Source organism: Pan troglodytes, chromosome 3, assembly GCF_028858775.2.
Source record: "Pan troglodytes isolate AG18354 chromosome 3, NHGRI_mPanTro3-v2.0_pri, whole genome shotgun sequence".
NCBI lineage: Eukaryota > Metazoa > Chordata > Mammalia > Primates > Hominidae > Pan > Pan troglodytes.
The window spans coordinates 82,194,334-82,208,213 of NC_072401.2; the positions used below are offsets into that span (position 1 = coordinate 82,194,334).

Below are 13,880 nucleotides of genomic sequence, written 5' to 3' on the forward strand. Positions count from 1 at the left end.
CCTATGGTTATTCTTCATTTCCCCAGCCCACATTCATCCTCTGTCTTTCTCTATGCCCTGAGAGGCTGACCCCTGCAGATTTCATCTCCTGGACTTCCTTCTCTGCTGGTTTCCAGTTAGGCTTGGCCAATCGGAGGCACCAATGGGAGATTAAAAGGTGGGAGAAGAGCAACATTCAGGGATTCCTTCCCCAGTCCCTCTGGCAGTAGCTGCATTCTATGCCAGGTGGTCCCTTGTCCTGGTTCTGGGTCTCACTGGGCTCTGGGAACACTGTTTTCTCTGCCTGTTCCTTCAGCCTTAAGGCAGGTAATAATTCCCCACTGTTAACTAGTGTCTGAGTGCCTCAGCCTCTCTTATTTTTTCCATGGGTCCCTCCAGCATCTTGTTAAGTAGTTCTTTCATTAGGTCTGCAGGGAATTCTGTTCCTTCTGTTACCTACAACAAGGATTCAAATCCAGATCTAGAAAATTCCAAAGCTACTAACCACAGGCAGTGTTTTCAATCCAATATATTTTAGTAGCCTCTAACTGGAAGTAATCTGTGAATTTGGTTTTACATTTTCTCAGGAGATAAATCTTACCTAGTGAGAGTAATAAAAGTAAAAAGTATATGTATAAGGAAAGAGGTCAAGACAGAAAGAGAGAGAGCTCACATATGCTTTATGTTTTCTTATCTGTTAATATTTTGTTGGTCCAATAACCCTATAAAGTAAGCTGGAAAAGAGAATTTTATCCCATTTCCAGAGACACGAGAACTGGAACTTACCAAGGTTAACCGGTAACGGAACCAAATCTTGAACATAGGTTCTGTGTCACATAGTGTCAGACTATGGATTCTGTGTTCTCTCCTCTTTGTATATGATGCATGTTATAGATTTCTTTAAATGGTGATTAGTGGCTCAGTTAATTACCTAAAATAATATCAATTTTCATTATGGTGTTTGCCTGAGTGACTTCTAAAAAATGCTGCTATTTCCTATTTAGTGGTTGTAAAAGACATATTTGTGCAGTCAGTACTTTTTAAAATCTTGTTGAATCAGCTAATAACATGCACAAGCATTAGAAATTATTCATTCCTAATAGGATTTTCACATTTATATGCCATAATCACTGGAAAACGAAATCTCTAAATATTTATTCACAGTAAGAATTTGTGTATCTAGTACTGTAGAAAACAAAGACAAATAAAACATGTCGTGATCACGTCACAAATTATTCAAGGTGTTAACTTTCCTATGTCGCTTGTTGGGAGGCTACAGTGTCCCGGACAGTACTTCTGGGGAGTGGCTCAGAGCAGTGGTTCCTAAAGCAAGGACTGAGTCTAGCTGTGTGCTTGGGACATGTCAGATGCTTGATTCATGTTTGACAAATGAATTATTTTTTAAGCTGCCCAATATACCTTATATTCATAGTTGTCTGATTTGGTTTAGTAATGGCCAGTGTTAATTGAGCACTTACTACATTCATGTACTTTGCATGAGGTAATATGGGCACAAGAACCCCATGAAATAGGTAGGACTATTGCACCTGATTTACAGATGAGAAAACTAAAGCTCAAGGTAGTTAAGAAACTCAGCAAAGGATACACAGCTAGTTAATGAATTAGAATTCAAACCAGATTGTCTGATTCCAGGTTCTGGAATCCCATGCTCTTAATCATTAAATTACACTGCCTTCATTCCTGGAGTTATGTATCATCAAGTGTTCACTATTATTGTTACTGCTATTGTTGTCATTATTATTGAATCAAATGAGCAAGACAGCAAGTAAAGGATATGGTGTTATCCAGAGAGCTTTAAGTAGGTGGTTAACAGAAAGTGAGAAAAGGCAATCCTTCCCTCCTCTTTTCCAAGCACATTCCTAGGGCTCTCTTTTAGCTTTCTCTTCCTTTTCAAACCTCTTCTTTACATTTTGGGATATATTGGAGAGAGTTAAAGGGGACAGGGGAAAAAGGCAAAGGAAAAAAGTCAAGGAGTTAAACTGTTTCTTAGGTTGAGAACTTGCAACCTTTAAACACGAAAGTATTATTTTTTTTAAAGATAAACCCAATGTTAAGTACAACATAAGGTCATGGGAATGATTTCTGAATGCCTGTACTTGCTACATGAAAATCACTGGGAAAAAAAGAAAGCATTTCTTCAAACAGCTTTTTTAAGAGATATGAACCATCTATATCATCCATCCTCCAAACACTCTTCTTATTTCTAAGGAGGTAAGCAAGAGTCTGGTTCATAAATGGTTCATATTAATTATATTTGGATGGTTTATTGATATTATTTATGATCTGACTTATTTAAGAAAATATTCAAATATGCTTTCACAGATTCACATAATAGTGTTAGAAACAGTGAGGTAACCAGGGAAATAAGAGTGGCAGACACACCAATTTGTTTAAATAAAACTTATAGTACAACAACGTTGTTTTCCTAAAGTATGTCTCTTTAAAGTTCTGTGGCCTCATGTCATTAATGCAGGCAAAGCTTGCATGTGAATGTCATAGCACATAGCTCTTTATATTCATGTTTAAATTATTGTGGTTTAGTATGGTCAAGTATAAGTTACATACTTTTATGTTTGCTTTTACAATATATTGCTGGGATTATTCATGATTTATTCAGTACTGTCACTGGTTGTAAATGTTATTCTTTGGGGATAAAACTCATTCCCCACTCTTCATGTTGCGTATAGAGGGACTTCCTTAGAAAACCATCACTGGCCTCTCTCCCCATTCTTTACTTTTTGGGAGGACTTTTCTAATTCAATAATCTTGAAATTAACTTCACGTGCTTGTCTCAAATCCTTCTTTTCTATTCTCCTTGGAAGCTGCCAGTTTGCAGACAGGCTGTTTTCCGTCCTCTTCTTTCCATCAAGGAGAGAGCTTGCCAGGGCAAGCAGGGTAGGCCCACCATTTAGGGGGAGTCAGTTTTGTGTATATTTAGGCATGTATTCACAAGTCCATATGGGCACTTAAGCCAGGTTTTCCAAATAGGCTTATCAGTATTCAAAGTGATATTTTGATCTCCCTCTTCCAGATTCCTCTGCCTATCTGTTGTTTGTGAAAACATGAGGGAGAGAAGAGATGTCATTTAATAACCTCAAATCCCAACAGTACTTCCATATGTAGCAGTAATCCTGTAGGAAAAGGAAATTTCTTTTTCTGTTGTCTGGTTTATTGTGTGGTTGCAAGCACTTGTAACCCTGGGTTTGGGACTGCCTATGCCCTGGCTGTGTGCTTGCTCCTGGTTGGATGGGTTGCCTGACCTCTCTCAGCCTAGTTTCTTTACCTGCAAAATGGGGCTCTAAGAGTGCTTACCTTACACAGAGTGAAGAGCAAACACAGTAATGCACTTCGGACAGCCCCTGCACAGGGAATTGACTGTACAGCTCAGTAAATGCAGACTAACACGGCCTGTCCCTACACCAGCACTAACGGCTGCCTGCATCTTAAATGCTTCTGTCTGATTTTTAAAACCAGCAACACAGGGAGAAATACTTTGGGAGGTAAAAAAGAAGAAAATGAGAAAGGTGATTTCATAGAAATCAAAGTACATTGTTAATAACATTTCTTGGCATTTGTGTAATATTAGGTAGGCCAAAGAAACCCACTCGTGGTTCCCAAAGTGTGTCACGACAAAATCCACCAGCTTGCCCGAAATGTTAACGGTCAATGTGATGGCTGGTGCGATCTCGCCCTCTGGTGACGGAAGAAGGTGATGCTCAGATTTCACAATTGGGTATCTTGACAAAGCCATAATCCTGTATTGGAATGAAAAGAGACATGGGCATCATTGTCAGTCCCATTCTACCATGCACTGGGACTAAGCAAATGCATTAAAAAGGGATGTGTCCCACTGCACACATCCCACCAAGGGACATTCAAAGCAATGCGGCAGAGACTTATATGGCAGTCCATTTGTCAGATCGTTTCATCTGATAGCATGTCTCACTGTGTCACTAAGGAAACACCATCAACTCTATTTTAATAAGTGCTATGGACACATGAAAAGGGCAGCATTAGTAATACAAAAAACCCATTGTATTTGCAGTTACTCTGGCAACACATTTGCATAAACAATTCTAATATTAATCAACACATATGGGAAGGTACAATCTTGCCAGCTAGAACATGGAGTAACAACTTACAAAATTAGAAATGAAAAACTGTCCTATAGGCATATGAAAAGGCATTCCACCTCACTCTAAGCCACAGAGCTCAGTCCTTGGCAGGTTTCTCTTCCCTAGCTAGACGCATTCTCTGTCACCTTCATGGAGTCTCTGAGACAGGTCTATCTCTATACGATGATAGCTGAAGGTACATCTCCAGCCTGGCCTGTCCTTCTCAGCCCTCCAGGCCATACCCAACTGCCTACTGGGCATGACTTGACTGTCTTGGGGTATCTCACACTTAGCACAAACCTAAAGGTCTCCTGATGGTTCCCATTCCATTAAAGGGTATCATCTCTTAGCGGGACTCAGGTCAAAAACCTAGACATCACCCTTGATTCTTCCTTCCCCTCCCATGACATCTAAACTATTGTAAGTTCTGTTGGTTCTATTCTAAAATAGTTCCTGAGTTTGTCCTCTTCTCACCATCTCCACTGTTCCCATTGTCATCTCTCATCTGTGCTATTCTACCTATCATCTCTGCCTCCTGGCTCCCACTCTTGCCCCTGAGAATCTGTTCTTCCAGATCACTATCCTGTTTAAAATCCTCCAGTGGCTTCCAGTCACAACTGGATAAAATGGAGCCCTCTATGATCAGGTTCCCATCCTTGACTTCCTTTCTTACCAGTTGCTCTTTGGCCCCCCATGCTCCAGGCACACCCAGATGGATCCTGCCTCAGTCTTCACCCTGACTGTTCCCTCAGCTCTTCCCAAGGCTGGTCCTGGGTCCTGCTCACCATGATATCTTCGCAGAGACCTTCCTGACCACCCTACCTATAGTAGCATTTCCATGGCACTGCCCACCCACTTATTCTCCCTCAGTGGTTTCTTTTCTACACAGCGCTTATCATGATTGTGAAGTACCTTATTTATTTTTGTGTGTACATGTTGATTTTCTGTCTTACACTGGAAGGTAAGCTCCATGAGGACAGCATCCAGGCCAGACATGCTTGGTGCTGCAACCTCAGCTCCTAGATTGATTGGTTTATAATGCTGAAGAACTGGAAATATCCAGCCACAGAAAAACCATTTGAAAAATTACAGAATGTGCATATCTCCAGCACCTCCTCATCCCCCAAGAAGCATCACTGGGGCACATTCTCCAAAGGTATTACAATATCAACTTGCCACTCCAAGCCTATGCAGCCTAGCCTTTCATGACTATCTTCGGGATTAACTCCCAAGGTATACTCACCCCCAAGTGTGATACCTTGTGCTTGGACCAAAGTCTGTATAGAAACCCAACTTTTCCCCTAGCCACATGGTTAAGTCATTGTTCCCCATATAGGGCTTAGAAGCATCACTCTCCAAAATTGTTATGAAATCTGCACCTGTTCAGAAAAAAAAAAAAAGTAGCATACAGTGATGAATCACAGCAAGGCAAAAAACAATTAGCAACACTTTATTCTTGACCCTTAACCTTTTTTTCTTTACTGATAAACCCAAAAACAAAGTAATTATTAGTGAGTCACTAGAGGGAAGTGGCTCAAATCTGAACTCTAAAGGAATTTTCCCACGTTTAGAATGCAGTTAAAACATGAAACACCTCCAGGAACTACCAAGAAGGATAAGAATTTTCAAATGTGCTCAACATCATTCCCAAAATTTCAAATAATCTTAATGCATTTCTCAAATATCCAATTTATGTTCAGAAACAAGAGAATGGTGCACCATAGCATTTTATTCCAGCACAGACAGCTCCATAGTACTGACCCAGAACTAAGTTGATTGGCTTTATTAGATCTTGGCCAGGTGTGCCTTGGAAGCCTGTAATCAGACTAAAAAAGGGCTAAGGGGCAAAAAAATGTCTTAGTGGTATTACATCCATATAGACACTCAGATATGTCTCAGGAGGCACACTTATCATTAAGAATAACCAGAACAGGTTAGTCCTTTACTTATCCTGCTCCATACACCCGTAGTTGGTCTACAAACCAAAAACACTCTCAGATTTCAAAGATGCTTCACACAAAAATGAGCACCCCGGAGCATTGAAACAAATCAAATTGGCCCTAGGCCTGTTGAAAGCAATTTGCTTCACAAATCAACCTCCCTCTGACCCATGAACGGGGCCAGCCCCTCCACACCTGTGGGTATTTCTCGTCAGGTGGGACAAGAGACTGAGAAAAAAAATGAGACACAGAGACAAAGTATAGAGAAAGAACAGTGGGCCCAGGGGACCGGTGCTCAGCATACAGAGGACCCGCACTGGCCCCAGTCACTGAGTTCCCTCAGTATTTATTGATTACTATTTTCACTATCTCAGCAAGGGGAATGCAGCAGGAGAACAAGGTGATAGTGGGGAGAAGGTCAGCAGGAAAACATGTGAGCAAAGGAATCTGTGTCACAAATAAGTTCAAGGGAAGTTACTCTGCCCGGATGTGTAAGTAGGCCAGATTTATGCTTCTCTCCACCCAAACATCTCAGTGTAGCAAAGAGTAACAGAGCAGCATTGCTGCCAGCATATCTCATCTCCAGCCACAAGGCAGTTTTCTCCTATCTCAGAATAGAACAAATGTATAATCGGGTTTTACACTGAGACATCCATTCCCAGGGACATGCAGGAGATGGAGGCCTTCCTCTTATCTCAACTGCAAGAGGCCTTCCTCTTTTACTAATCCTCCTCAGCACAGACCCTTTACGGGTGCCAGGCTGGGGGACAGTCAGGTCTCTCCCTTCTCATGAGGCCATATCTCAGGCAGTCTCAGTGGGGAGAAACCTTGGACAATACCCAGGCTTTCTTGGGCAGAGGCCCCTGTGGCTTTCCGCAGTGCATTGTGCCCCTGGTTAATCGAGAATGGAGAATGGCGATGACTTTTACCAAGCATAATGCCTGTAAACATATTGTTAACAAGGCACATCCTGCACAGCCCTAGATCCCTTAAACCTTGATTCCATACAGCACACGTTTCTGTGAGCACAGGATTGGGGCTAAAGTTACAGATTAACAGCATCTCAAGGCAAAACAATTTTCTTAGTACAGATCAAAATGGAATTTCTTATGTCTTCCTTTTCTACATAGACACAGTAACAGTCTGATCTCTCTTTCTTTTCCCTACAACCCATTCTGCCTTTTGAGCCAAGGCTTCTGGTCCCCAACAGTGGGTCCCCAGGTGACAGAAGCTACTAGCAGGGGCATCCCTAAGAACAACAACACAATATGAATCCCCTAAAGATACTCAGTATGAAGAGTTGCTCAGAATCAACTGAATTAATTGCTCTCAAACAAAGACAGGAGTGGTTACAGAAGCTCAGTCCCCCTGCAGCTGCCTGCCAACGTAAAGCATTTTTGAGGTGAGTTTATGACCATGCTGGTCATAAATTTAACCTAATACCTGCATTAAGTTATGGCTTATGACCCTGCTGAAAATAAAAGTAACAATAATAGTTTCTCAAAACCTGGAACTAATTCCAGGAAGACTTACCTGTTTCATTGAGCAGGTGAGCTGATCTTTCTAGACTAGACCACCCTTCATTGTCATATCCAAACCTGAAAGGCCAGATGGCAGCAGAGACCTCTTTGGTTGGTGCCTGAGGAATTGTTTTAATGGTAGTTTAGGATGACTGTGAACAATGGCAGTTTCAGTGACCCACTTTTCTCCACTCCTCTCTACCAAAATTCTTATTTCAGCAAAGGAATTTCCGTAGACATTTTCCCACATTTAATCCATGAAAATAAGGAGATATTTGCTATATGGCATTCTCAAATTAGTCTTCTGTGAACTTCTAGCTTAAGTTTGGAAGTTAGGAGGGATGTTTGAAAAGTGAGTTTTGTAATAAGCACTGCTTATAATAGTAAAAAGTTAGAAACAGCCTGGCTGTCCATCAACAGGAAAATGAATAAACAAATGGTGCTATGTGGAATGGAACATTACACAGCCCTAATAAATGAATTAGGGCTACATAGGTCCACAAGGAGGAATCTCAGAAAGATGATTTTAAATTTAAAAAAAGTATGTTGCAAAATAGATACATCAGATGTCATATAGAAAAAAATATTGTCTAGGGATCTATCATATATGGTAACAATAAAAAGGAATACATGAAAGTGCTTTAAAAAATCACAATACTCAGGATAGTGTTTACTCTTGCATGGGAAATAAATCACACAGAGGGATACAGAGGGGCCTTCAACATATTGAAGAAGTGGTCAGCCTATTTTAACCTAGTTATGAATGATATAACACCCTTGCTGTACTGGAAAGGTCAAGGCCCAGGAGCACAGCCCTATTTACGAGGTCCTCTCTTAGGTCGTGAGCGAGTCAGATAATGCACTGCCCAACCCTAAGTATCCATCTCAAATGATTACCTACTAGGGTAGTGGGGGACTCAGGGAGGGAGGTGGCAATGGTTAATGGGTCAAAAAAAATCAGAAGAATAAGACCTACTATTTGATAGTACAATAAGGTGACTATAGTCAATAATAACTTAATTGTATATTTTTAAATAAAGAATGTAATTGAATTGTTTGTAACCCAAGGGATAAATGCTTGAGGGGATGGATATCCCATTCTCCAAAATGTGCTTATTTCACATTGCGTGCCTTTATCAAAACATCCCATGCACCCTAAAAATATATACACCTACTATGTACTGACAAAAAAATGTAAATAATTTTTAAAATGGCAAAAACAGAAAAAAATCTAATGACTACCTGGTAAAGAAAGGAGAACCATCAACAGAGATTTCAAGAGACATATTATATTTATCATGCTATCCTTTTTCTTACAACTATTCATCTGTAATTAATTCTAGATGTCATCACTCCAAAACATGTTATTCCTTCATTCTTCTCAGGAAATGCCACCTCCCTTCATCCAGTTGCTCAAACCAAAAACATGGAAGTCTCCTTGATTCCTTCCTTCTCCTCACCCAACAACATCTACCCTCTCAGCCAATCCTATCGGTTCTACTTTCAAAATATGTTCTAAGTCTATCCATTTATCTCCAACTCTACTTCCATTACACCAGCAAAGATCACCATCATCTCTCTATGAGACAGCTGAAGAAGCCTCAGAACTTATCTCCTTGCATCTATTCTCATCCCCTTATAATCCATTTTTCACAGAGCAGCCAAATTGACATATATCATTTTTCTTCACTCTCCTGCTTGAGGCACTACAGTGGCTTCCATTGCAAGTAAAATAAAATCAGCATGAGAATGTAAATTAGTACAATCACAATGGAAAACAGTTTAGAGATTCCTTAAAGAACTAAAAGGAGAACTACCATTTGATCCAGCAATCCCACTACTGGGGATCTACCCAAAAGGAAAAAAGTCATTATGTTAAGAAGACACTTGGACACACATGTGTACAGCAGCACAATTCACAATTGCAAAGATATGGAACCAACTTAAGTGCCCATCGACCAATGACTCGATAAAGAAAATGTAGTATATATGTACACCATGGAATACTACTCAGCCATGAAAAGGAACAAAATAATGTCTTTTGCAGCAACTTGGATGGGGTTGAATGCCGTTATTCTAAGTGAAGTAACTCGCGAATGGAAAACCAAATATCGTATGTTCTTACTTATAAGTGGGAGCTAAGCTATAAGGATGCAAAGGCATGAGTTATACAATGAACTTTGGGGACTTGGAGGGATGGGTGAGAGGGGGTAAAGGATAAAAGACTACATCTTGGGGATGGCAGGAAAATGGCAAATAGGAGGCAAAACTAACTTGCAGCTCCCACTTCAACAGAGAGAGCAGCACATGGAGACCCACACCATGAACTTTTGCTCCAAGAACTACCACAGGAACATGCCAAGAAAGCCAAGAGAATCCACAGACCCTTTGAAGGAAGTGGATTGTTGCTGCAGGGTCCATGGGACAGCCAAGGAACTATGAATTGGCTTGCTTTCTCAGCTGGGAGGCTTGTAGCCTGGGGCAAGTTCCTAGCCCTGCTCACCGGCTGCCTGGGCATAAACTCAGTGCTGTTGTGGGGGCACGGTTGGAGTGAGAACAGCCTTTCGTGCTGTGGGTTGCATGAGAGCTGGGTGAGGCCTGTGGCTGCCGGCTTCCTCCCACTTCCCTGGCAACCTGTGTGAGATAGCAGAGGCAGCGATAATTCTCCTGGAAACATAACTCCATTGGCCTAGGATGCACACACCCATCTCCCACAGTGGCTACAGCCAGCCCAGCCCAATGAGCGTCTGAGCTCAGACACACCTAACCCTGCCCCCACCTGATGGTCTTTCTCTACTGGCCCTGCCTGGTAGCTGAAGAAAAAGGACATAATTTTGGGGGAGTTCCATGGCCCCACCCACCACCTGATCCTGCCTATACTACCACAGCTGATGTGCTCTTGAAAGTGCCACACCCTGGCTGGAGGCCAACAAAACCAGCACACTTAACAAAAATACAACCAAGGACCCTCTCAGAGTATGCTTCACTCCTCTGCTACCTCGACTGGAGCAAGTGCTGGTATCCACGGCCAAGAGATTTGAAGATGGATCACATCATAGGACTCTTTGCAGATATTCCCAAGTACCAGCCCAGAGCCCAGTAGCTCTGCTGGGTAGCTAGATCCAGAAGAGAAATAATCACTGCAGTTCAGCTCTCAGAAAGTCCCATCCCTGGGGAAAAGGGGAGAGCACCACATCAGGGGAGCACCCTGTGGGACAAAAGAATCTGAAGAGCAGCCCTTGAGTCCCAGATCTTCCCTCTGACATAGTCTACGCAAATGAGAAGGAACCAGAAACACAATTCTATTAATATGACAAAACAAGGATCTTTAACACCCCCAAAAGATCACACTAGCTCACCAGCAATGGATCCAAACCAAGATGAAATCACTGAATTGCCAGAAAAAGAATTCAGAAGGTTGACTATTAAGCCAATCAAGGAGGCACCAGAAAAAGGTAAAGTCAGACTTAAAGAAATCAAAAAAAAGGATACAGGATATGAATGGAAAAATCTCCAGTGAAATAGGTAGGATAAATAAAAAACAATCACAACTTCTAGAAATGGACATGCTTAGAGAAGGGGAAAATGCACTGGAAAATCTCAGCAATAGAATTGAACAAATAGAAGAAAAAACTTCAAAGGTTGAAGACAAGGCTTTCGAATTAACCCAATCTGACAAAGACAAAGGAAAAAAATTTAAAAGATAAACAAAGCCTCCAAGAAGTTCAGGATTATGTTAAATGACCAAACCTATGAATAATTAGTATCCCCAAGGAAGAAGAAAAATCTAAAAGTTTGGAAACAGATTTGAGGGAATAATTGAGGAGAACTTCCCTAGCCTTGCTAGAGATCTAGACAACCAAATACAAGAAGCTCAAAAAACACTTGGGAAATACATTGCAAAAAGATCACTACCTAGGCACATAGTCATCAGGTTATCTAAAATCAAGACCAAAAAAAATCTTAAGAGGTATGAGGCAAAAGCATCAGGTAACCTATAAAGAAAAACCTATCAGATTAACAGCAGATTTCTCAGCAAAAACCCTACAAGCTAGAATAGATTAGGGTCCTATCTTTAGCCTCCTTAAACCAAAAAATTATCAGCCAAGAATTTTGTAGCCAGCAAGACTAAGCTTTCATAAATGAAGGAAAGATACAGTCTTTTACAGACAAACAAATGCTAAGAGAATTTGCCACTACCAAGCCGGCACTACAAGAACTGCTAAAAGGAGCTCTAAATCTTGAAACGAATCCTTGAAATACACCAAAATAGAATCTCCATAAAGCATAAATCTCACAGAACTTAAAAAAACAACAACAAAATGAAAGAAAACCCAAGGTATTCAGGCAACAAATAGCACAATGAATAGAATAGTACCTCACGTCTCAATACTAACATTAGATGTAAATGCCCTAAATGCTCCATTTAAAAGATACAGAATGCAGAACTGGTAAGAATTTACCAACCAAGTACCTGCTGTCTTCAAAAGACTCATCTGACACCTAAGGACTCACCTAAACTTAAGGTAAAGGGGTGGAAAAGATATTCCATGCAAATGGACACCAAAAGTGAGCAGGAGTTGCTATTTTTATATCAGACAAAACAAACTTTAAAACAACAGCAGTTAAAAAAGACAAAGAAGGACATTATATAACGATAAAAGGACTAGTCCAACAGGAAAATATCACAACCCTAAATATATATGCACCTAACACTGGAACTCCCAAATTTATAAAACAATTACTATTAGACCTAAGAAATGAGATAGATAGCAGCACAGTAACAGTGGGGACTTCAGTACTGCACTGACAGCACTAGAGAGGTCATCAAGATAGAAAGTCAACAAAGAAACACTTAAACAATACCCTAGAACAAATGGACTTAACAGATATTTACAGAACATTCTACCCAACAACTGCAGAATATACATTCTATTCATCAGCACATGCACCATTCTCCAAGATAGACCATATGATAGGCCATAAAACAAGTCTCAACAAATTTAAGAAAATGAAATTCTAGCAAGTACTATCTCTCAGACCACAATGGAATAAAATTAGAAATCAACCGGGTGCAGTGGCTCATGCCTGTAATCCCAGCACTTTTGGAGGCCAAGGCAGGTGGATCACCCGAGGTCAGGAGTTCAAGACCAGCCAGACCAACATGGGGCGAAACCCCATCTCTACTAAAAATACAAAATTTAGCTGGACGTGGTGGTGCATGCCTGTAATCCCAGCTACTTGGGAGGGTGAGGCAGGAGAATCACTTGAACCTGGGAGGTGGAGGTTGCAGTGAGCCGAGATTGTGCCATTGCACTCCAGCCTGGGTGACAAGAGAGAAACTCCATCTCAAAAAAATAAAAATAAAAATTGGAAATCGACTTCAAAAGGAACCTTCAAAACCATGCAAATATATAGAAATTAAATAACCTGCTCTTGAATGATCATTGTGTCCAAATGAAATCAAGATGGAAATTTAAAAATTCTTTGAACTGAATGATAATAGTGACACAACCTATCAAAACCTCTGGGATACAACAAAGGCAGTACTAAGAAGAAAGTTCATAGCATTAAATGCCTATATCAAAAAGTTTGAAACAGCACAAATAGAGAACCTAAGGTCACACCTCAAGGAACTAAAGAAACAAGAACAAACCAAACCCAAACCCAGCACAAGAAAAGAAATAACAAAAATCAGAGCAGAATTAAATGAGACTGAAACAAACAAACAAAAATACAAAAGATAAATGAAACAAAAAGCTGGCTCTTTGAAAAGACATATAAAATTGATAGACTATTAGTGAGATAACCCAAGTAAAGAATAAGTTCAATTAGAAACAAAACAGACGATACTACAATGGATACCACAGAAATACAAAAGATCATTCAATCCTACCATGAACACTTCTATATACATAAACTAGGAAACCTAGAGGAGATGGATAAATTTCTGGAAATATACAGCCCTCCTACATTAAACCAGGAAAAAATAGAAACTCTGAACAAACCAATGAAAAGTAGCAAGATTGAAATGGCGATTGAAAATTGCTAACAAAAAAAAGTCCAGGAACAGACTGATTCACAGCTGAATTCTATCAGACATTCAAAGAAGAATTGGTACCAATCCTAGTGACACTATTCCAAAAGATAGAGAAAGGGGGGATCCTTTCTAAATCATTCTATGAAGCCAATATCACCCTAATACCAAAACTAGCAAAGGATGTAACAAAAAAGAAAACTACAGACCAATATCTCTGATGAATATAGATGCAAAAATCCTCAACATAATACTAGCAAACTGAATC

General features: G+C 40.4%; 1 protein-coding gene across 1 annotated transcript in view; it reads right to left on the reverse strand.

Annotated features, from left to right (window-relative positions):
- CWH43 (cell wall biogenesis 43 C-terminal homolog) overlaps nucleotides 1-13,880 on the reverse strand; it is a 76,181-nt gene that overhangs the window by 26,207 nt on the left and 36,094 nt on the right. The window contains exons 10-12 of the mRNA XM_517303.5: nucleotides 7,589-7,694; nucleotides 5,359-5,494; nucleotides 3,606-3,755 (exon numbers count right to left, since the gene is read on the reverse strand). Of these exons, the coding sequence (XP_517303.3) occupies nucleotides 3,606-3,755; nucleotides 5,359-5,494; nucleotides 7,589-7,694 (392 nt within the window). The remainder of the gene's footprint in view (nucleotides 1-3,605; nucleotides 3,756-5,358; nucleotides 5,495-7,588; nucleotides 7,695-13,880) is intronic.